Source organism: Psammomys obesus, unplaced genomic scaffold (assembly GCF_907164565.1).
Source record: "Psammomys obesus unplaced genomic scaffold, mPsaObe1.curated_primary_1811, whole genome shotgun sequence".
Lineage (NCBI taxonomy): Eukaryota > Metazoa > Chordata > Mammalia > Rodentia > Muridae > Psammomys > Psammomys obesus.
Window position 1 is genome coordinate 9666312 of NW_026585504.1, and position 23101 is coordinate 9689412.

At 45.1% G+C, this 23101-nt stretch overlaps 1 protein-coding gene across 1 annotated transcript in view; it reads right to left on the reverse strand.

Annotated features, from left to right (window-relative positions):
* Window positions 1-6843: 6843 nt before the first annotated feature.
* Window positions 6844-23101, reverse strand: part of Slc27a2 (solute carrier family 27 member 2) — a 36354-nt gene continuing 20096 nt past the window's right edge. Inside the window, exons 5-10 of the mRNA XM_055619708.1 lie at window positions 19205-19399; window positions 16633-16723; window positions 15883-16081; window positions 14024-14121; window positions 8551-8681; window positions 6844-7326 (exon numbers count right to left, since the gene is read on the reverse strand). Coding sequence (XP_055475683.1) covers window positions 7150-7326; window positions 8551-8681; window positions 14024-14121; window positions 15883-16081; window positions 16633-16723; window positions 19205-19399 — 891 coding nt within the window. The 3' untranslated portion in view covers window positions 6844-7149. The remainder of the gene's footprint in view (window positions 7327-8550; window positions 8682-14023; window positions 14122-15882; window positions 16082-16632; window positions 16724-19204; window positions 19400-23101) is intronic.

Consider the following 23101-nt stretch of genomic DNA (forward strand, 5'->3'; position numbering starts at 1 on the left):
CGCAGTCCACTGATAGAGGGGGTCTTCCTCCTCTTCCATCTGACCCTAGCCTATCAGGTCTCATCAGGCTGCACTGTGGCCTGGCAAGGCTGCCCTCTTCTCAGGGGGATGTGATCAAAGAGCCAGCCACTGAGTTCATGTCAGAGACAGCCTCTGTTTCCCTTACTAGGGAGCCCACTTGGACTCTGAGCTGCCATGGGCTACATCTGTGCAGGGGTTCTAGGTTATCTATGAATGGTCCTTGGTTGGAGTATCAGTCTCAGAAAAGAGCCCTGTGCCCAGATTTTTTGGTTCTGTTGTTCTCCTTGTGGAGCTCCAGACCCTTCCAAGTCTTCCTATCTCCCCCTTCTTTCATTAAAATTCCCTGCACTCTGCCCAATGTTTGGCTATGAGTCTCAGCATCTGCTTTAATACCCTGCTGGGTAGAGGCCCTCTGTGGTAGGATCCTGTCTTGTTCCTTGTTTCCACCTTCTTCCGATGTCTATTCCATTTGTCTTTCTGAATGAAGATTGATCATCTTACTCAGGGTCCTCCTCCTTGCTTAGCTTCTTTAGGTGTACAGATTTTAGTATTATTATCCTGTATTATATGTCTAATATCCACTTATAAGTGAGTATATGCAATGTATGTCTTTTCCAACCCTATATCTGACAGAGGACTAATATCAGGAATATATAAAGAACTCAAGAAGTTAAACAGCAACAAATCAAGTAATCCAATTAAAAAAAAATAGGGCACAGAGCTAAACAGTGAACTCTCAATAGAGGAATATCAAATGGCAGAGAAACACTTAAAGAAATGCTCAACATCCTTAGTCATCAGGGAAATGCAAATCAAAACGACCCTGAGATTTCACCTTACACCCATCAGAATGGCTAAGATCAAAAACTCCAGTGACAACACATGCTGGAGAGGATGTGGAGAAAGGGGAACCCTCCTCCATTGCTGGTGGGAATGTAAACTTGTACAACCACTTTGGAAATCAGTCTGGTGCTTTCTCACACAATTGGGAATAGTGCTACCTCAAGATCCAGCTATACCACTCCTAGGCATATATCCAAAAGAGGCTCAAGTACACAAAAAGGACATTTGCTCAACCATGTTCGTAGCAACTTTATTTGTAATAGCCAGAATCTGGAAACAACCCAGAAGTCCCTCAGTTGAGGAATGGATACAGAAATTGTGGTACATTTACACAACGGAATACTACTCAACAATTAAAAACAAGGAAATCATGAAATTTGCAGGCAACTGGTGGGAACTAGAAAAGATCATCCTGAGTGAGATATCCCAGAAGCAGAAAAACACACATTGAAAAACTTTAAAAAAACAACAATAACAAACCCCATTGATTTTGGGGCTGAACACACACCTCAGTGGATAAAAGCATGTTCTACTCTTGCAGAAGACCAGAGTTCCGTTAGCTACCAGTACCCACGTCAGGAGGTTTGTAATTTCCTGGAACTCCAGCTCCAGGGGACCAGACACCTCTGGCTTCCTCAGGAACATAAACTCACACACACACACAGACAGACAGACAATTAAAAATTAAATCTTAAAAGAAAACTGACGCCTGCTTTCCCTGAAATATCGGGCTAGTCGCTATGGGCTGGGCCTGGGCTTTGGGGGTTTGTTAGCTCTCCCAGGTGATGCTAACGTACAGCAATTTGGGAGAGCACTGTTAAACTCACTAGGTTTTGAAAGGGTCAGCCTGGCCCCAGGTGATTTCAGGGCACAGGTAAGTTTGGGAAGTGCCTTGCTGAGGCAGTGCTTCTCAGGTGTGAGCCTGTGTATGGCGATGGGACAACTCCCAGGTTTGGTCTGAGGATGTCGGGGAGGGGCAAGGCTTTGCATTAAGAAGCTCCTAGGTGCTGTCAGTTCAGAAACACTGGTCTGCAGTGTTCTCTCTGGTTCTCTCAGCGGTCTCTGAGTAACGTCAGTGAGCTGTGCGACTCCCTCACATCACGGCTCCCCACTTTTCCCAGTCCCTCCCCGCCTCCCCCAGATCCACTGTTCCTCCAGTTCCCGTCAGAAAAGGGCAGGCCTCCCAGTGATCTCAGCCAAACACGGCATGACGAGATGCAATAAGACTAAGCGTAAACCCTCCTATCAAGGCTGGGCTAAGCCACCCTGAAGGAGGAAAAGGGTTCCAAGAGCAGCAAAAGAGTCAGAGATGGCTCCACTCCCATTGTTATGAGTCCCAGAAGAATACCACGTGCCACAACCATAACATATATGCAGAGACCCTAGTGCAGACACTACAGGCTCCGTGATTGTTGCTTCAGTCTCTTAGAGCCCCTATGAGCCCTGCTTAGTTGATTTTGTGGGTCATATTCTCATGGATGGTGTCCTTGACTCCTCTGGTTCCTCCAGTCCTTCCTCTCCATCCTCAGGGGTGTTGCCCAGGCTCCGCCTAGTGTTTGGCAGTGGGTCTTTGCATCTACTCCAGAAAAAGCCTCTCTGACGGTGAAGGGGCTATTGTGAGCTGTGTGACTTAGATGTGAGCTTCAGAGAGAGAGAGAGAGAATTAAGCTCTGAGGATCTGAATTATGCTAAGCAAGCACAAAAGATGGGTCATTCTGGGGCCTCTTTCTCTATCAAATTGTTCCCCATAACTTGTCACCTGATCAACAAAACCAGCCTTGTTGAGGCCTGCTCTTTGTAACACATCTGAAGATATTTTGTATTCAGTATTCATTTTTGTTCACAAGGTGAAATTAAGTTAAGAATTTTAACTTACTTCCTAGAAGTAGTTATTCCTAGCTGACACTAGCAAACCCTGCCAGAAAGTCAAGTTAATCTACACTAACAGACCCTGCCATAGGGCCAAACTAACCTAATATTTAACTATGACTCAATGATGTCATAACTCGTGCTCTGTTATCTCCACACTTGACTACACTCTGATTGTACTCTACATTTCTCTCATAGAATGAGAGAGAGAGAGAGAGAACCTCACTATGTTTAACTAGGCTTGCTTGCAGGAGCCTGGGTGAGAGGTTTGTTAAGAGGGGCATGAACATCTGGTAATAGCTACACCAATGAAGAAAATATCTTTCTCTCCCCGCAATCACCAACTTCCTATAAATCTGCAGAGAAAGTTGGGGCATTGTGATCTTTCCCTATCCACAACAGAATATTGACAGGCTCCATCTTGTTAGATCTTTGCAGACAAGAACAATTACTGTGAGTTAATTTCATGGATGTAAAAGTATTTACTTACCTGATGTAATTGTTGTCTGGGTGGCTTATTGCCTCTGTCTTCTAACCTAGGTTTAGTCCTGGAAGCCTCTAGCTTCTGTACACTCTAATCTAGGCCTAGGATGTTTTCAGCCTTTGAGACTTACTGCTGAATAAACTCACCCTTTCTTGCTCTTTCTGAACTCTGGCTGGCCCATTCAGTTCAGCTCTTCTGGCTCAAATGCCTCTCCAAGTTGACTAATTCAAACCAGCTTCTCTCAGCCTCTGACTGAATTGCTCTGCTTGGCCTCAGAATAACTCTAGCAATCTATTCTAATCTTTGGCTCCTTCTGTCTTCCTGTGTCTAGCTTGTTTTCTCTTCAACCTGCCTCTGTAAAACTCTCCCTGTAAAACAGCCACCTCTCTTTCTCTCTGCGCTGCCCTCCCTTAAGTCTCTTCTCTTTCCCCCCTATTTTCATGAGAGTTGGGCGTATCCTATTCTGTCAAATCATTCTCTGATTTGTCATTTTTGTCTGCCTCTCAATTAGATATCATTCTCAACCATGGGTGCTTCCTTTGACAAACTAACTTTATCTTCATTGTTTGGGATTAATGGTGTGTACTGAGGTCGTGTCTTCATTCCAGCAAGACAACACGGACCTAGAAAGTCTTTGGATGTAATCCAGCCATGTTGCTGGATTAAAATTCCTCTACCTATGGGTGCACTGGCCGCATTATGTCTGGAAGAAAGCTGCTCCACCATGCCTTATTCCCTCCTGTGCAGGTGGAGGAGGCTCAGAGGTTCTTGTGTTCACAGGAGCACTAGGAAAGGCCGAAATGTTAAAGATGAAGGGTGTGTCTTCAAAGGGAAAGATGTAAAGCTTGTCCCCACCACACTCCCCCAGAAGGCTGGGAGCAGAGGTGGTTCATAGCCTTGTGACTCCGTGTTTTCTGTGTGACCACAACAGATCCTCCCCAGGCCCTTAAAATGTCGCATGTGTAGTCAAGCTTTAGAACCCATCTTTAGGAAGTGTCACACGTACATGCCTTCAGCTTTATCGTACACACAGGATTGAGGGTTTTTTTTTTTGTTTGTTTTGTTTTTTTTATCACCAAGAAACTTTTCCCCAAATTTTGATATATTTATAAGCGCCTAAAATAAACTGCTCGGGGTCAGATCTTGAAGTCTGAAGCAACACTGGTTCCTGAGCAGTGTTGAACCAGACTTCCTTCTTGCCTTTCATGGATTGACACTGCTGGCTGTGCTAGGGTCAGAGACCACCAGGTACAGGCGCTGTTACAACCTGGCAAAAGAAGAAAGATCAATCTTTAAAACCCTCCCAGGTGATGGCTTACCCATGCCAACCCAGAGACTGAGGCTGCTGTGTCTCCATTCACAGTGGAGCGGTGGTACTGGACCTGAGCTGGGGATTCTGGGGGAAGTGGGAGGCTGAGGAGGCTCAGGGAGCAGGGTCTGAGAACATCCGCGCTTACTTTCTAGCTGGATAATCTAAATCTAAAGCAGGGATCACGGGAGGTCAGAACTCACCAGGCTGCAGCTGCAGAAATTCTAAATTCTGTTTTATTAGGATACCCTATTACCTGAGAAGATGCCCCTGGTGACAGAGACATCATCACTTTGACTTGCCTTTGTTGACAACCTGGTTTATTTTGACAGGATTCCATAAACACTAAACTCTTAAACGTAGTCTTGGGTTAAAGTTTTCACTGGTGGATGAATAAAAAAAATAAAAAAAAAAGGCAGGATTTTTCCCAGGTGCTGAAAAATACCAAGAATCACTCCAAATAACTGAGCAAATGCACAAAGATGCAAGCTATCCATTCCCATAGGCAGTCCTGGAGTCTCCTACGCGCATTGGGTGCTCAGGAAATGAGTTCTACTCAAGGTAATAAAAGCAGTGATTTGAGTCACCAGACCTCTTAGAAGTCACTGCAAGAGCGGAGAGGAGGGCTCAGTCATTCAGGGCGCTGGCCGCTCTTGCTGACGTTCAATTCCTAATACTCACACAGTGGCTCACAACCTTCCATAACTGCAGTTCCAGAGGAACAGACCCCCTCTTCTGGTGCACATACATAGATGCAGGTAAAGGATTCATACAAGTAAAATAAATTTAAAAACAAGAGTGGAGAGAGCACTAGAAATGCTCCTAGCATTCTTTTTAGTATCGTATCTGGAGTCAGGGTGGCCACTCTTTTCACTGTTCGGGATGGCCAGGTACAGCTCCTGGTCATTTGAGGAGGTCCTCTAGAAAGGAATCTTTGCTTCCTCTAGGCAGGCTAGGGGTGACCTGGGTCTCACTGTTTGCATGTAGAATCAGTGGCTGTGATGGCCTAAGTTAAGGTTAAGGACACGTCCCGAGTGCATCAGCCACGGACCTACTTCTGAGGGTGTCACAGCTCACAGCTCGGACCTGTGGCAGTAAAGGATTGCACTCTTGAAGGAAGGCAGCCCAATGTAGGGACAAAGAGCTCCCCAGAGGGTCCCAAGCCATCCTTGGGCAGACTCATGCTCTGGAGACTTGCTGCGGAGTGGAATAAGCTTCCAGCTGGGAACAAAATCCCAGCTGGAAACATCGTCAACAAACACCTCCAACAAAATATAATCACAGAGCAGAAAAGCCTGGCTATTCAAGGGTCCTCCCAGCCTCACAAGCACCTGGGGCCCTGCCTCAGTCTGCATTTTGTTTCTGAACAAATTAAGAGACAGAATCTGACTTTCTATACGTTTCTATAAGACAGCTGGAGTAGCAGCTGTGTTAGACACTTTCACCAACTGCTTTCTTTCCCCATAGCTTACATGTGAATCCTGAGGGCAAATGTTCTCGTAACTCCTAATGTAGCAAAAGCAACAGCAACAAAACCAACAAAATAAAAAACAAAACCAACCAACCTACCACCTACCCACCCACCAACAAAAAAAAACCCTGAAAACCAAAACCAAACAAAAACCAAGACTAAACAAAAAACCCTAACCTTACTGAGCATCTTTTAAGTGTAGACTTAGGGTACCTCAGCCTTAGTCATCTGAGGTGGTTTGAATAATAATGACCCCCCCCCCCCCCGCCAAGCCCAGGGACTCCTATGTTTGAATACTAGCTGGTAGAATTGTTTGGAAGGATTAGGAGGCGTGGCCTTGTTGCAGGAGGTGTGTCACGGGGGTTCGGGGTAGCTTTGAGATTTCAAAAGCCTACCCTATTCCTAGTTGGCTTTCTCAGTCTCATGCTTATAGATTAGGTCTGAACTCTCAGCTACTGTCCAGCACCACGCCTGCCTGCCTGCCTGCCTGCCACCATGCTCTGCACCATGATGGTCAGAGGACTCTAACCCTCTGGAACCGTTGAGGACCCAAGTTAAATGTTTTATTTGATCAGTTGCCTTGGTCATGGTGTTTTGTTGCAGCAGTAGGAAAGTAACTAGGACAGCACATTTAGAGACTAAGCTGACATTCCTAGCTTGAATTAATGTCTGCACGAGTGGAGCTGGGCTCCCATTGCTGTTTGTTGCTGGCCTGCCCTCCCTCTCCTTTGCCACTTTTTATCAAGATGAGTAGCATGTGTATGGCTGATGACGCTCTGTTCTGAAACACACGATGAGGAGTATGCAATTAGAATAGAGAAAAACACAAGAGACTGTGCTCTCTCATACATTAGTATTCATATAGTTTATTATGTATTTAAAAAAATAAGGCCCTCTTTCCAGGAAGCTTGGCTTGCAAAGACAAATGGCAGGCACACATTGAAAAATAATTGTCTGTAAATCTTCTTACTTGCAAAGGTTCAGATGTAATTTAAAAAAACAAAACAAACTGTCGTTTTAATGGATAACTTTCTAAAAAAAATTCGCATTTTATAATCTTCAATCCAATTAAAGTTGGATTACATGAAGTGGCTATGCTAGGTCTATTGAGTTTCTTTCTGGAAATGGTATACGCTAGCCACCTGGCAATATTCAGAGCTTCAGGGTTTTCGCACTTATGGCATTATAAATGTCCTCAGTCATGGGCACATAGGTTTTTGCTGCGTCATCCATGAAATACAAGGCATCTTTGATGACTGTGGGATTAAAGCCCTCCTCCATCAGGATCACCTTTCGGTGTTTAAAAGTCCCAGTGATCTCTATGGAATCCTGAAAAAGATGACACAATCGGTATGTTACTTGTGATTTACATAAGTCAGCGTGCAGGGGTGGGGTGAGATGGCGGGGACTGGCTGAATGCTGGCTTCCTGTGTTGCTGTGAGAGTTGAGTCCGTATTCACACTGCCCATCCCCCACTGTGCAGAAGTTCCACACAGCGACCTATGTAAGAGATTTAGGTCCTTAGAGCAGAGGTTCTCACCCTGTGGGTCATGACCCCACAGGGGTCGTGTCAACTACTCTGCATATCGTATATCTATATTACAATTCGTAACAGTGGCAAAATTTCAGTTATGAAGTAGCAACGAAAATAAATGTATGGTGTTGGGGGGTCACCACAATCTGAGGAACTGTTTTAAAGGGTCGTGGTTTTGGGAGCGTTGGGAACCCCTGTGGGGAATGCTGCCAACGGTGTGCAGACTCTGAGCAGAGGGGCCCCTGGGAAGACTTCAGGGGGAAGGGGAAAGGGGCCACTGACACAAAGGGATTTTGTTTTCCGGGTCTGTCTGTTTGGCGAAAGCCTCCCGTCAATGTTATCAGACACGTCTGAAAATATTTCTTGTTCGTCTCTTTACCACCTGCGCGCAGAGCAAACCCCAGCCCTTTATAAGCGACAACGGGGGTAGCCTTGCACGCTCGGCACTACTCAAGACCCTCAGACTTTGTCAGGTCTTCAGGTACATGACTGCAGGGCTCCAAGCCCTCAAACCAACTCCAGCGACAGTCCGACAGGTCCGAGTGACTGATGATGCTCAACTAAAATCTGCCCTATAGCAAGGTGTAGGACCTCAGCAGGTTTTGTATCCTTGAGAACTGGAAACAACACGGCTGTGGATGTATCTCAGTGGCAGAGTGCTTGCCTATCATAAGCCAGGTTCTGGGTGCTAACACAGAAACAAGGAAAGTGGACCAAGACCAGGAGAACTAGATACTTTCTATTTGGAGTGTCTTTGACACCTCATCAAACACTGTTAGCTCTCTGCTGAGGCTGCAGGTGAATGCACTGGCCTGTCATTTTAGGGAGGAAGAGATTGGGGTGGGACCTCTGTTTGCTCTGTTTCCGGTATTTCCTGTCCTTACTGAACTACAGCACTTCTTCCTGAACGATGTCCGGTGTATAGGTTAAAATTTGGCAAATGTGGTAAGCATGGGAGAAGGGGGGCAGTTCCCTAAGACAGTGCCTGGGAGAGACTTGAACTTGGTAAGTTTTCTCACTTGTATTCTCAGGAACCGAGGCCTTGCGTAGCTTGGCAGGTACTCCGAGATGTGTTTAAAGAGTTTCTTTCCATTGAATTCATGATTTTCTTTCATCTTGATGGAGGCCATCCCAATTCGACCCTCATGACCTGGAAGTGGAGTAAGAAAACATTAGCTGGCATTTCCTTCCTTCCTTCCTTCCTCCCCCCCCCCCCTTTATTTTTTGGTTTCGAAACAGGGTTTCTCTATGAAGCCTTTGGCTGTTCTGGACTCACTTTGTAGACCAGGCTGGCCTTGAACTCACAGAGATCTGCCTGCCTCTGCCTCCCTGAGTGCTGGGATTACAGGCGTGTGCCACCGTGCCCCTCATTAGCTGGTAACTTCATTCTCAAGGCTTTGCCAGGTCAAAGGACTACAGCTGCACAGACGGTGACAACCACAAACAGTTTTTTAAAAATAATTCCAATTTTTATTTCAAATGTGTGTCCGCATTGTTCTATGGTAAGTACGCCATTCTTAGAAACATAATGAATAACTAAGTGATAAAACCAATGACAGATGTACATTGGCTTTGATACTTGTCATGACCTCTGCTCAGTGCATTCTCATTTAACCACAGCAACGGCCTTATCAAGAGGCGCAGATGTTTATCTCAAGGATGAAGAAACTGAGATTTAAAGGCATTCAACAGCTTGTCCGAGGTCATACAGCAAGGAATAGCACCAGAGACTAATGCAGGCAGGCAGGCCGGCTTTGATTCCTGTGGTCGCAGCCATCATTCTTCTTAGTCAGCGAGACAGAGCTTTCCTTGTGGGACAGCAACTGAGCTGGTGGCTAAATTGAATTTGTGTGTGTGTGTGTGTGTGTGTGTGTGTGTGTGTGTTTTGTTTTTCTGATTCCAGCCAAAAGTCCTTGCTCCACTGTCGTGACTAACTGAGCTGGACCTGTCATTTTAGCTCCCGATGTTGGGTCTGTTGTGCTGTTGGCACAGATACTGCCTTTGAGAGTTATTTATTCCCTCAAAGCTCCCAACAGCTTTGCTTCGCTGTGTTTCCGAGAGGCTGCAGGGCAGGAGGGTGGAGACAGTGCAGGGTTGAGCTGCTGTGTGCCCTTCTGTTCTTGCCCAGTACTCCCAAGGGAACCTACACTGCACAGAGAAAACTGAACTCAACAGCAGGGCCCTTAGTGGCGGTGATTACAACAATTACTATTGTTTGCTTGTGAGGACAGTGGTAACTAGGTATTAATATCTATGTTCTCCTGATCCAGCAGACGCAGTGGGAGCCCGGGTCCACTTCCCTGAACTACTTAACTGTAATCAGATAGGAAGAAGGAGACGTCCTTGGTCACCTGGGCCCCAGAGCTTGAAATCTCTCCCATGGTGATTGTATGTTTACCCATTGCTCTCAAGAAGGCAAACAACAACAAAAACATTAAAACAAAACAAAACAAAACAAAAATCCTCATTCAGTTTCCTTCAGAGCTGAAGGAGGAAGGCATGGTGCCAGACCTTCTCTCTCTCTCTCTCTCTCTCTCTCTCTCTCTCTCTCCAGACCTTTCTTCTTAAGGTCCCACACACCTGTCTCAGGAACTTCAAACATCCCCAGGAAGCTGATCTTGGGATTACAGTGGGGCTAATGCAGCAGAAAGACTGCACCGAACGGCTCTTGCTCCATGCCCGGTAGTGGCAATGCCACTGGAGGGAGGTGGGCCTGTTAGGCCCAAGGCTTCTGCGCTTACTGCCAGGAGTTGCCTTTGACTAGCTCAGCTCCAGGTCCATTCGTGGGAGATGTACTATTTAACACAGCAGCCGCTGTCCGCGCACAGGTTGTCAAGACAAAAGAAATCAATTATAACTAAGTAAAGGAAGAAATTCAAAATTTCAGTTGTGCTACCTGTATTTTAAGTACTTAGCAGCCACACTGCGACTGTTGGCTACTCCACTGGATATTTTTCACCAACACGGAAAGGTTTATTGAGAACTGGAAGTTCTAGAGAGCACCCGGACTGTTCTTGTGTGACGCCTCCATTCTAGGTCCCAAACGAACACTTCGTCTCCGGTGCAAAAGTGAGAACCAAGGTTCTCACCGCCTGCACGAGGACGCCTGCCTTGAGCAGGGCCTGCTGCATTTCCAGCTTAGGTGTCCACTGTCGGCTAGGCATGCTGGTTAGAATGCTGGATGGCAGTCAGTAGGCCATTGAGAATCTGAAGCTGGACAGAACTTCGGAGTTCCGCTCTAGCCTTTCACTACGGTAAGACTTCTTTCAGGATTCTCAGATGGAAGAGGGTCCATCATCTGGAAGTGAGCCCATTTGATGGTTGGTCCCTCTGGCTATGGGGGTTTCCCAGGCAATGTACTCTTCCTGACCATTTCAAACTGTTTTAGTTGCTCCTCTTTCTGAATGACAGGGAGCACTCTGACAGCCTCTTCCATGTTCTGCAATGCTAACTGACAGGCTTGCTTGGAAGATTCTGGATCCCAAGTCCTAGAAGTTCTGATGCATTAGCTCAGGGATTCACAAAAATTCCCAGGTGACTGTGAGACTGGCCATATTTTGAGAAAGGCTTCAGTGCCTTTCATACTTCAGTGGAATTTTTGCTGTTTGTACCTTTTTTTTTTTTTGAGATGGGATCTCACTATATATAGCCCCTGCTAGCCCAGAACTCATTACATGGCTCAAGTTGACCTTGAAGTGACTTACACTTCAGCCTGCCGAGTGCCGAGGTCACAACTGTACACCATCATGCCTGTAACTGTTTTTAAAAAGTTGTGTGACGTATGAAATTCGTCTTTTTCACCAGTTCAGTGGTGGTTAGTGTAATAATCACAATGTTGCCCAATTACCAGACATGTTAGGGGCATTTTCATTGTGACTAAATCAGACTTGAATGTCGTGTGTATGCTGTGTGTGGGAGAACTGGGGACAGACCCAGAGCCTGTGAAGACACGCTGCCGGTGAGCCACGCCCCTAACCTAGTGTTTTTAAGTCACTAGAGCGGTAGTTCTCAACCTGTGGATTGTGATCCTGTGTGTGGAGGTACCTTTCACTGGGGTCTCATATAAAACAGTCTGCATGCCAGAATAGTTACATTATGATTCGCAACAGTAGTAGATTTATGGTTATGAAGGAGCAATGAAAATAATTGTATGGCTGGGAGTCACCACAACAAAAGGAACTGTATTACAGGGTCACAGCATTAGGAAGGCTGAGAACCACTGTGCTAGAAAATTTAAAAAAAAAGCACAGCTTTCTGGAACCACCCATTCAGCAGGTCTGGGTGGATGGACACATCTCAGCTTTAGTAAGTTCTCGGGTGTGGTGATGCTGCCTGTCTGGGACTCCTCTTTCAGGAATATTGTTCTTTCAACCCACGTTCCAGATTTTTCTCAGCTACTTAAGAAAAAATTTAAGATTCAGCACATAGAAGCATACCCACCACTCTAAGAGGGGGCTATAAGAGACTGGGGTGTCACGGTGACTGACACCATGACGTGGACACTGGTGTTACTGAGCAGGTCTGCTGCACTTTCCTCCAGACACATTGGGGAATATTCTGCACCCTGTCAAGACTCTGGGACCCGAGATGTGGCTGTGCTTTCCATTGCATCACTGTCATTAGATCACAGGGAAACAGGTAAGAAAATACCCATTCTGTGGCTGATGGGAATGTAAATCAGTCCAGCTACTATGGAAATCAGTATGGTGGTTTCTTGAGCAAAACTAAAAGCAGATCTAACAAGGGGCCCATCTAACCCACTCCTGTGTGCTTACTCAAAGGTCTCCAATCCATCGCAGAGACATTTGCTCATCAGTGAGATTACAGCACAGTTCACAACAGATGAGTTATGGAAACAACCCAAGGAGTAAGAAAATGCAGTGTATGTACGCAATGAGATATTTTTCAGCCACGGTGAAGACTGAGGTTTGCAGAAAGATGGACAAAATTGGAGATAACTATTGTAAGTGAATTAAATCAATTTCAAAAGAGCAAATGTCATGTATTTTTTTTCTCATTGGTTATATATATATATATAATCCAGGAATATATATATTATGTATAATCCAGGAATCACCAATATATATTATATATAATATAATAATATATATTATATGTATGTATATATGACATGAGAGTAGAAATCTGGGTGGCAAAGGGATGAGAGAGAATGGCATATAGGGAGAATATACTATATAAATAATATGTAATTGTATGGAAAAAGACTTTCACGAAGATAAATGAGCAGGTGTTGCAAGGTAAACAACCTAAAATGGTTTCAGGAAGTCCCTGAAATTTACCAGATTCGCTAGGCTCTGCCAGACTGAGCAATAAAGACTGCTGAGACTCACTCACAGGCAAGCCAAAGTACAAAAAAAGAGTGTCAGACCAGAACATCTTCCTGGGAGAAGAAGAAACCAGCCAGGCTGTCTGGAAGATGTTTAGACCAACGGAGGCACCCAGACAGGACACTCTCCAGCCTGTTGGGCTGCCTGCAGGCTGTTCAGTGCGCTCCGGGTCCCCAGCTTCGGGAGCTGTCACCCGTGCTGGGGTGGGCCTCGGTGATGCAGCTGTCTTTGAGTCATTTCTGCTCCTGGAAGTAACCTTCACCCACATTCCTGTAAGTGACCCCAATCAAACACATTGGTTTGCCAAGTGGGGCTTTGGTGGCATCTTCATTTTGGTCAGATATGTGGCCCTGTCAGTGGGCAGGGAAAGGCCCTTTGATTGCTACTTTGAATAAAGGGTGAGAATCCTCCAAACTCAGTTTTCGAGACAATAATAGCCCGACACCTTATATTTGGCCACTGACTTGAAGAATTTAATCCTCTCTAATATCTACAATTAACACGACTGATACAGCAACCCTCGTATACATTTAATAAATACACTCGATATTTATGAAAGTAAAATAAACGGGTTCTGATAATTTCAACTGCAAGGCCAGTGTTATCCCTAATTTGAGGGACTTGTGAAATAGCCAGAAGGTGTTGAAGCCAGGCTTCTTCCCACTCTGCTGGTGGAGGCAGATCTGTGGCTGCCCTCAGTGGCTCTGTGATAATTCTGCACTCAGGGTCTGGTCTGGTTTTAGGAAACTGCTTACAAGAAGAAGCTGAACAAATATGCCCCTTCCCAACTTTCTCTTTAGAAACTGAATCGTTCCTACTTACATCTCCAGCTTCAGAGGCAATACTCCACTCTGTAGCGCTCAAACTCTCAAGGTATGCCAAACAGAGACCCCAAAACTTGGAGGCCTCCCCAGCTTAAGAACCCTAAATTAAGCAGTCGCTGAAATCCAGAGGCAGGCCAATTCACACACACTGAATTACTCTGACACTGGTGCATGAAACAGAGAGACACACTCTCTAGCCCCCTCTGGCTGACCGCTGCTTTATCATCCAGGCGGCAGGAGGGCGAAAGACAAACTTTGGTTAGCTGCTACAATTCTCTTCAGTGCCTGACTGGGTTCACACAGATTTCATAGTGTCGTACCTGGCACGGGCACTCCATAGACGTTGACTTCCTCAACAAAGTCGACCAGCCCTACTATGTCAGCAACTTCCGTGGTAGCTACGTTCTCTCCTTTCCACCTGGGAGAGAAGGCAGGGTTAGTCGAGGCCACGCTTGTTTTCCGGTCAGCATTTCTTTCTGACCTCACTGAGGGGGCCGGTCTTCCCATTCTGGCTCTTAACACCCTCACCTCACTTGTTGCACTCTGTTGGAAGCAAAAGGGTGTAGACCTGGAGAATAGGATGTGGGGTTTCGATCTCGTCACACAAGGCATAATAACTAGCACTGTGTTCAGACATGGAAGCCAGCGCTGGCTAAGAAAGTCACTGGATGTCAGAAATGAGTCTCAACTTCTTTTCGCTTTGTTTAGGCCTCTCACTTTTCTTCTTTAATACCTAATTTAATTCAGTTAGTAAATTTCTTGGGCAGAATTTCATAGTTATATTTCAAGTTCTCACAATAACAAAGCTTTTAGCTAAAAAGAAAAAAGTACGCTTTTATTACATAGATTATAATGATTTTTAAAAAAGATCTATTTATTTATTATATAGTGTTCTGTCTGCATATGTGCCTGCGTGCCAGAAGAGGGCACCAGATCTCATTATAGATGGTTGTGAGCCATCATGTGGTTGCCGGGAATTGAACTCAGGACCTTTGGAAGATGTGTATGTATGTGTATTTTGTGCAAGTGTGTGCATGTAGGCCAGAGGAAAACCTTGAGTGTCTGTCCTCAGGCACTGTCCACTCTTTAAAAGATATCTCACCAATTTGGAGCTCAACAAATTGGCAAGGGTGGTTGACTGGCCAGCAGGCTCAGGGATTTGCCTGTTTCTGCCTCCTCAGGGTTAGATTACCAACATGTGCCATCAAACCCAGATTTACTGAACTGTGCTCCTGTCCTGCCCTGCCCTGTCCTGACACTTGCAAGGCCAGGGCTGTATTAGCTGGCTCCTCAGCTTCCCGAAGTGACTTCTTAATGAGGGTGGCATAAAATTCCCCAAGACAGAGAATTTTAGGGGTAGAATAAGTGCTGAAGGTCAACCAGACTCTCAGGAAATGGGCGAAAGAATGATTAACTTATGGTATTTTTTTCAAACAAAATCTGTTACTTTTGTAAGACAATTAAAAAAAACGGTAATATCGGTGGCCAGGGCTATGGTGAGTCTGGAGTGTGGTTCTCATTTAACCTTGATCTTTCTACTGTAGTCAGCCAGGTTCCATGCTTTCTTGACTCACTCGCTCAAGGTTGTAGGTCCTTCTGGGGGCGTTCCTATCTCAGGAGATTCACACAGGAAGGAACCCTCAGCCACGAGCTGGAGGACTGAGCTATTGTTGGCAACTCATGTCACCATTTACCAAAATGACTCCCAGACTTCCTCATGCTAGCCTGAGGGCTTTGTGGGAAACCATTTGGTTGGAGATGGAGGACAGAAGGGAGTGGAATAAAGGCTTTGAACATCTCACTTCCTCAACCAGATCAACTTCCCATTAATCTGCACTTGTTTTACCCTAAGAGCGAAAAGCTGTATGATTAGAAAATAGTGAAAAAGCTCCGGCTACCCTAATGGCAGCCACTAAACATGCAGGACATGAAGGAACAGCTGGGTGGACTTTGGGCTCCAGAGACAAGGAAGAGATGTCCCTCCTTTAGTTTCATTTGTGTTGTAGAAAGACCCTTCGTATTTCACTCCTTATTCTCTGGGAATGGAGGAGGTGAAATGGCACGCAAGAGACAGAAAAAAAGGAAGCATCTCGGGAAAGTGGCATCTGATTCTGACTTAGGAATAGGCCAAACTGTGTGCATGTATTTGTTTTGGGATCAATAATTCAGAGAAACCAACCGGAACGTATCTCCAACTCTGTCGTGAAAATAGATGAAGTTTTCCCGATCGATCATCAGGAGATCCCCGCTGTTGAAATAGAGGTCTCCTTTCTTGAAGACATCTCTGAGCTTTTTCTTTTCCGTCTGAGCCTTCCCTCCAGCGTAGCCACTAAATGGTGAGAGCTGTGTGATTTTGCAGACCAAGAGTCCAACCTCACCTGAGACAGAAGAGGGTAAATGTTGTTGTTTTTTTTTAATGTGTGTGAGGAGATAAGTACACTTTATCATCATCTTTGTCTTAAAACTGATAGCTTATCGACAGCCCGCCGGCAATGAGCCGGCCATAAGGAGTGTCATTTCTTATATCAGTGCTCATGTATGCCGTGCTGTGGTTGAATGTGAAATGTCCCACCTAGGCTGCTGTGTTTGAACTTGATCCCCAGCTGGGGATGCTCAGTGATGATTCCTACACATAATTAGACAAATGCATAGACATCAGCACAAGGGCCACATAAAGCTGTCTAGACCTTTACACAGGGATCTTACAGGCAAGGTGTTCAACGGACTTAAACGTGTAATTACAGGTTAAGGCAAACCAGTCCCTTCTGTAATTTAGGCATTTTTGAGACACTTCAATAAACATGTTTCCCCCACTAATTTTAATAAAATATATTGGTAATTCTAGCTAGTTCTTAAATGTTAGCTCTTAAATGTTGCTAAGGATAATTTTCGTGCACAGTTTATTGCATTAAAAAAATCCATACAGTACCTTTGGGGACTTTGATGCAATATCCATTTGCGTCACGGACGGGCTCATCCTTCTCCACGTCATACTTAATCAGCTCATATCTTACAATTTTCTGCCAAAATTAAAAATATCATTTGAGCACATCCACTGAGTTTTGCAGTTTTTCACATGCTTGCTTGACTACAAAGACTGCAGAAAGGACACATACAACAGAAACCTTCAGTGAACAGCATTGGTAGAATTTCACATCTGTAATAACCACCCAGATCCAGATATACAAGCTGTACAAAGGCCCCACCGCCGGGCTTACCTCTGGCCTTACTGGCCCATTTTTATTGACATTCAATTTTCTCTTGTATAACTATACTATATTTATTCTGTTTAATGGGTATTTTAAATGAGTACTTGGGTTATTTCTAGTTTTGGTCTATTATAAATAAAATGGTTAGGAACATTCTCTTTTGGCGGACAGATCACAAACGAATTTAGTCTTATCTAATTGTGTGTTAATATGTTACCATCAGATGGCTGGTACCCTCATCTCCAGGGACACATATATCTAAGAATCAAAGGGAAAATTACTTCAGGCCACAACTATGAAGTTATTAAAATGCTATCATAGTTAGGGGATATCTGTTAGGTACACATTTAGGTACATATCTGTAATTGGGGTGTGTGTGTGTGTGTGTATGCGTGTGTAGGGGTGCTGAAGTATGGCAAACCTAGTAAGAGCTTATCCTAAAATAAAAGTTTTAAAAACGGCTGAGTTGCCGAGCATGGTGGCACACACCTTTAATCCCAGCACTTGGGGAAGTAGGGACAGGTGGATCGCTGTGAATTTGAGGCCAGCCTGGTCTACAAAGCAAATTCAGGACATCCAAGGCTACACAGAGAAAACCTGTCTTGAAAAAAAACTTTAAAAAAAAGGGGGGGGGGGAGCTGGGTTGTGGCTTGGTGGTAAATGCCTGTCTAGCATGTGCAAGGCCTCGGGTTCAATCCCTGCACTACCAAACTAAAACCAAAGTTAAAGCACAAACCCAACTCCACCTTAACACAGCGTACACTGATTTAGTTTATAAGAGCATCAAAAACCTTGTCACTGTAATTAATGTTTCTTTCCGCATTAACTGCTGAGATACCCTGATACTTTTTAAAGATTAAAGATGTGACAACCAACGGATGAGAAAACAAGGGCTAGTGGTGAGCAAGAAGATTAGTAGAAAACACATTTCTATAGAAGTCCCCTCTCTGAGGTCAACCATGGCAACCCCGCCAGCTTGCTGTGGTCAGCCCCGGCTGGCTGGTCCCGTCAGCCTGACACTAACATTCCAGCCTGTCACAGTGTAGCTCAGTGGGACAGTAACGATGCTACAGCTGTCTGCCCTGCTGCGGGTGCTGTCCCTGACACATGCCTGCTCATCACTCGAGAGGCAGCAGTTACTGTCAATGGCTGAATTAAAAATTTCCCTTTATTGACAGTTAAATATTTGCATATAGCTAGAGGCTACAGTAGTGGATAGCATAGGTCCAGGGGTCAGGGAGTGAGCTGGACAGTGCGGGTTTGGTGTCATCGCTGGAGAGGGTCCTTGGACTGGGGAATGCCTTGTGCCCCAACCAGAGTATAAGAAACGGAAGGCTGAAAGTCTAAGATTATTACAGGGATTTTGCATAAATAACTCAGAGGATAGGCGATGGGCTCGATCTTTTGCTTTTATCTGTTTTAAGATGTTGGAACTGAGGCCTAAGGAATGTAACTAACTTCTCAAGGGACTCAGCGAGCATGCGGCGCCGCTTGGATCTGCCTTTCAGAGCCACAGTACTTAGCATATGGACTACTGTTCTCATTGCTTCATTGGTCAGTCCCTGGGGACGAAGTCGTCTCAGAGCTGTGCTGTGGCTATTTCCCAGTCAGACACGATGAGGACAAGGACCGCAAAGGCCAGTGGAGGGTCAATATACATGGGTTAAACTTGGAATGACTGACCGACTGACCACCAAGGAAAACAGACTCTTGAGGGTCCCCAGGCTATAAAATAACTGAGAGAGAGAGAAAGAGAAAGAGAGAGATAGAGATAGAGAGAGAAGAGAAATAAGTCACATCTTTCTGGTGGACCTATAAGGAGTACACGTGTGTCAACCAGAACATCTCAGTTCTCTTGAAGGTCTGGGCTGATGGTCTTAACCCTGCACAGCTTTTATCTCAGAACCACCAAATCCAAAGGTGGTAGGTTGGGAACCTGTAACTATATACATAGAGAATTCCCCATGTGATTTTCCACGCACACCTCGATTAAAGGGAAATACTGCACTTCACAGTGTATAATAAACGTATGAAAAGGGTAACTTTCAAGTTTTTCACCCCTGTATATGTATGACTAAAGGGAGGAAGAAATCATACAGATTTTAAATGCTAAAAGCTATGAGTTGCTGCTGAGTATGAGGTGAACTCAATCATTATGGAGAATGGGCAAATTTCTCTTGGTGACACTGAGGACATGGTTTTGGTGTTACGTCATGACACAGCTTTGAGGGAATCTATTCTGAAAGCTAGCTACCCATACACTCATTTTTTTTTTTTTTCAGTGTACTTAACTCTTTGTAGATAGTTTGCTCTTCCGACAGCACCAATTTTTCTCGGATAATTCAGAAATCCAATATTGCCTTCCGTGGCAGCGTAGAACTCATAAACATTAATGTCCCCAAATCTCCTGATAAACTCTCTCCACACATCTCCCCGTAGGCCATTTCCCAGCGCTATCTTCACTTTGTGGTCACGGTCATTTGGTTTCTGTGGTAACAAAGAGGAAGTGGACAATGTTAACCTTTTGAGAGCTTGTATTTATGTATTTGTTGTATTCAGATTATACATTGTGATAGTTGCCCTAATTATATTTCATGTTCGTGTCAGTCACAAATCCATCTTAGTGTGTGCCTTTTCTACTACTCACAGACATAACCCTGTCTTTTGGCAGCATAAGCATTATAGTCTGGAATGCTGGTTTAATAATAAAAACGTGTATTTCCCCATTTTGATTCCAGGCAAGACGAAGCAACCAGATGAACCAGGCAATGCCAACATTTAATTCACACATAGTGTAAAGTGTTAGTAGTTTTCTTATGGGGCTGGTGAGTGTCAGGGCATTTCCAGATGGGATGTGCTAATGGAAAACTGTCAGAAATGGACACATTCTGCTACCAAAGGATTCTGGGTGTTTCTCTTGATAAAGCAATAGCTCTTATGTGGCAGTGAAGAAACCAGGGAATGCAATTGGGATGGGGCAGAGTGGAGGGGGGATTTCCCACAGTTAAAGAGCAACAATGTCAGAGAGTAGAGAGAAGTCTGGACCTCATTTACCAGGTACACCTGGAATCACAAAACTTGTTGCAGTTGAACTAATGTGATGAACTGTCTCAAAAGGATAGGAAGGGAATGAGGGGTAAGCTGGCTTCTAGCTGCTCAGGTCACCCGAGAGGAAGAGATTTTGCTGTAAATGAAATTCAGAAAGAAAAAGCCGTTCTCTGTGTGAGGACCCAAAGCAGGCCTAGTGACAGTCAGAGCTGTTGAGGGGACCACGCTGCTTCCTTTATTTACCTGCCCCCGTCAGACACCTGCAGAGACGGCTCAACCAATGACAGTTTTAAGGCAAATGGTGAGTTTATAAGGCAAATTATCTTCACTAGGAGATGATAGCTTGGTAGAAAAGGCAGGTAACATTTGTTAAATGTACCTTTATTTGAACAGAAACCAGCCTGGGTCAGCACAGATGTGCCAGATAACAAGCACTCCCCTTTCTCATCAAAAGGTAATTTATCTGCTTAAGTCAGCAGGGCCAAGGTGGCGCTGCTGCTGCTGCTGCTGCTCTTCCCCCCCCCCCCCCCTTTCCTACCATCCTGCTTCTTTACTTGTCATCGATACAGGGTCTCGCTCTGCACTCCAGGCTGGCCTTCAACTTGTAGTGGTCCACCTGCCTCAGCCTCCTACTCTTTCATTACCTCCTAGAGAATGGACTTTGGAATATAGCAGAGAGAGGAGAGAGAACAGAGAGAGGAGAGAGAGAGAAAAAGGGAGAGAGAGACTAGCTGCTGGCCTCCTCTAAGAAGGAAGGACTGTGGTAGCTAGAAGGCTGATTAAAATAAACTTTGACTTGGTTCCATGGAGAAGGAGCTAGAAGCAGCTCAGGAAATAGTAAGTATAGACTTGCTTTTTAAGGACCTTGATTGGTCAAAGGACTTAGGTAGTGAAGCTCATTGTGGCTTTCTAGCTAGAGAGGTGGACAGAGATTGTCACTGAAGAAAATGGGTCTCTTGAGCTGTCTCTCTGAGGAGAATGTGTGGAGAGTGGACAGAGTCCTCTACTCCAAGTGGTTTAAGAGGCTTTGCACTCGTTAAGTCCTGGGTGTTCTGACTGCTTAGAAATACAATCTCATCATCAGCTTTACGGGCCAACAGGTCACTGAGTTCTCTTTCACAGTTACCAGGTACCTGTCAGGAGGTAAATTCTGTGTTTGCCAGGGGCAGTTCTCACTTACGTTGGCTGCTGTTCTGGAATGCTGATTACCAACCATTCCCTAATACTTAATGGGTTCCCCTGCCCATAAGATGTTATTCTCAGAAAAGACTGTCAGGTTTCAGCCCTCTTTCATGAGGACTCTGAGGCTAAAACATCCCAGCCTTGGAAAGTACTTGTTTCCACTCTGCAATAATCGGTACACAGACCATCGAGACAACATGGAGAGGTGTGTGAATTCAAGGCCTTACTTGTTCCACGTGCGGGCCACGCTCAGTCCCCTTCCCACACAGGCAGTTCATGCCTGTGTCTACTAGCCCTCTCTCTTTGGTTATTACCTGTGTCTTCCTTGGAGACCAGACATGTCTGCATCCTCCACAGGGCTTAGGGCTGTGTTTTGCACACAGCATTATCTCTGTTTAAACAAGTGACCTCCACCAGGGAAGGATCAGCAGCTCACGGTGAGGGCAGCCTCACAAGCACAGAGTTAAGGGTACAGGTACCTATGGCAGTGGGCCAGCCTCACAGGTGCAGCACGGCACCTGTGGTGGTGGTGGTGGGGGCTGGGTTTACAATCATAATACCACGGGCTCAGTTTTCACAGCCCAGCCCAGGGATCCTATTGCATTAGTGGAGGGATTAAGGTTCGAAGGCCAGAAATGTTCCTGACACAAATGAGATCCAGGAGCCCCTAAGAGGCCAATGTTTACTTCGCCCTCTGCTCACCAGGAGCTGAGAGTGGTGTATAGCTCACTCTCTTTCTTCCCTTGGGGATCTGGTTTTCCTTTACCACCCAATCACTTCCCTAAGGATTGTGGGTCATTTTCTCTATCATTTCTCTCTTTTGTCTCCTACATCCGAGCTGAGACGAGACCTGCAGACACACCTGGGTCTTAGGTTCCCACTGGGATTTAGTGGACTAATCAAAGGTAAGGGGTCATGGTGTCCTGGGAGGAATGCAGAGAACCAGAAAATCAGAGTAAGTAGAGTATTTTCACGGAGGCCTTCTCTGTGTGTCAGCATTTGGCCTGTATTCTCTTACCTAAGGTTCTGAAATCCGCCATACAAGACTGATCACGGAGTACTTGTCACACATTTCAAAAAGAAGAAACAGAGCCCTGGAAGGCTTACAGTGAGGAGCCCAGGGTCGCAACGACAGCAAAAGAGCTGCTCCAAGCATCAAGTGCACATCATTTGGCTGCAAACAGCGCTCTTTTCAGAGGCAGGGGATAAGAAGTTCAAGGTCATCCTCAGGCTGCTTACAGAGTTTGAGGCCAGAGGCCAGCTTGGGATACATGAGGCCTCGTCTAAGGAAAAGAAAAGAAAAAAAGAAAAGAAAAGGAAAAAAAGAAAGGAAAGGAGAAAATAAGAAGGAAATGAGAGAAAGAGAGAAAAAGAGTATACAGCACAGACACCACTTAGTACTGAAGGGGCTTTTGAATGAAGAATACTGTATTCATTCTGTTTCTCTGTCCCAACCTTTTGCCCTTAGCTTACAGCTCTGAGACAGACACTTCTAATTACTAGATTTTTTTTTAAATCTCCATCTTTCTAACTTAAATGTTTACATTTTGGTCTTCTGATTCATCAAACTTTACTACCAAGTAGGTGGGATTATAGGACTGTGCAACAAGGCCCAATTTGAAAATATTCTTATTGTAAAACAGATTTAATAATACACAGCTGGGTATAGAAGTCTAGATGAGCAACAGCTTTGGCTTAGAATTCTGAAGGTGTCACCCTGTTGTCTTCTTGTTTTGGGGGCTGCTGACAGAATTCAAATGTTTTCACAGAATGAATCCCTCCCACTTAAAATTTATCATGTTGGACTGGAGAGATGGTTCAGCAGTTAAGAGCACTGGCTGCTCTTTCAGAGGACCTGGGTTCAATTCCCGGAAACCACATGGTGGCTCACAACCATCTGTAAGGGGATCTGATGCCCTCCTCTGTCTGATGCTCTCACCTTCTTCTGTCATGCAGACA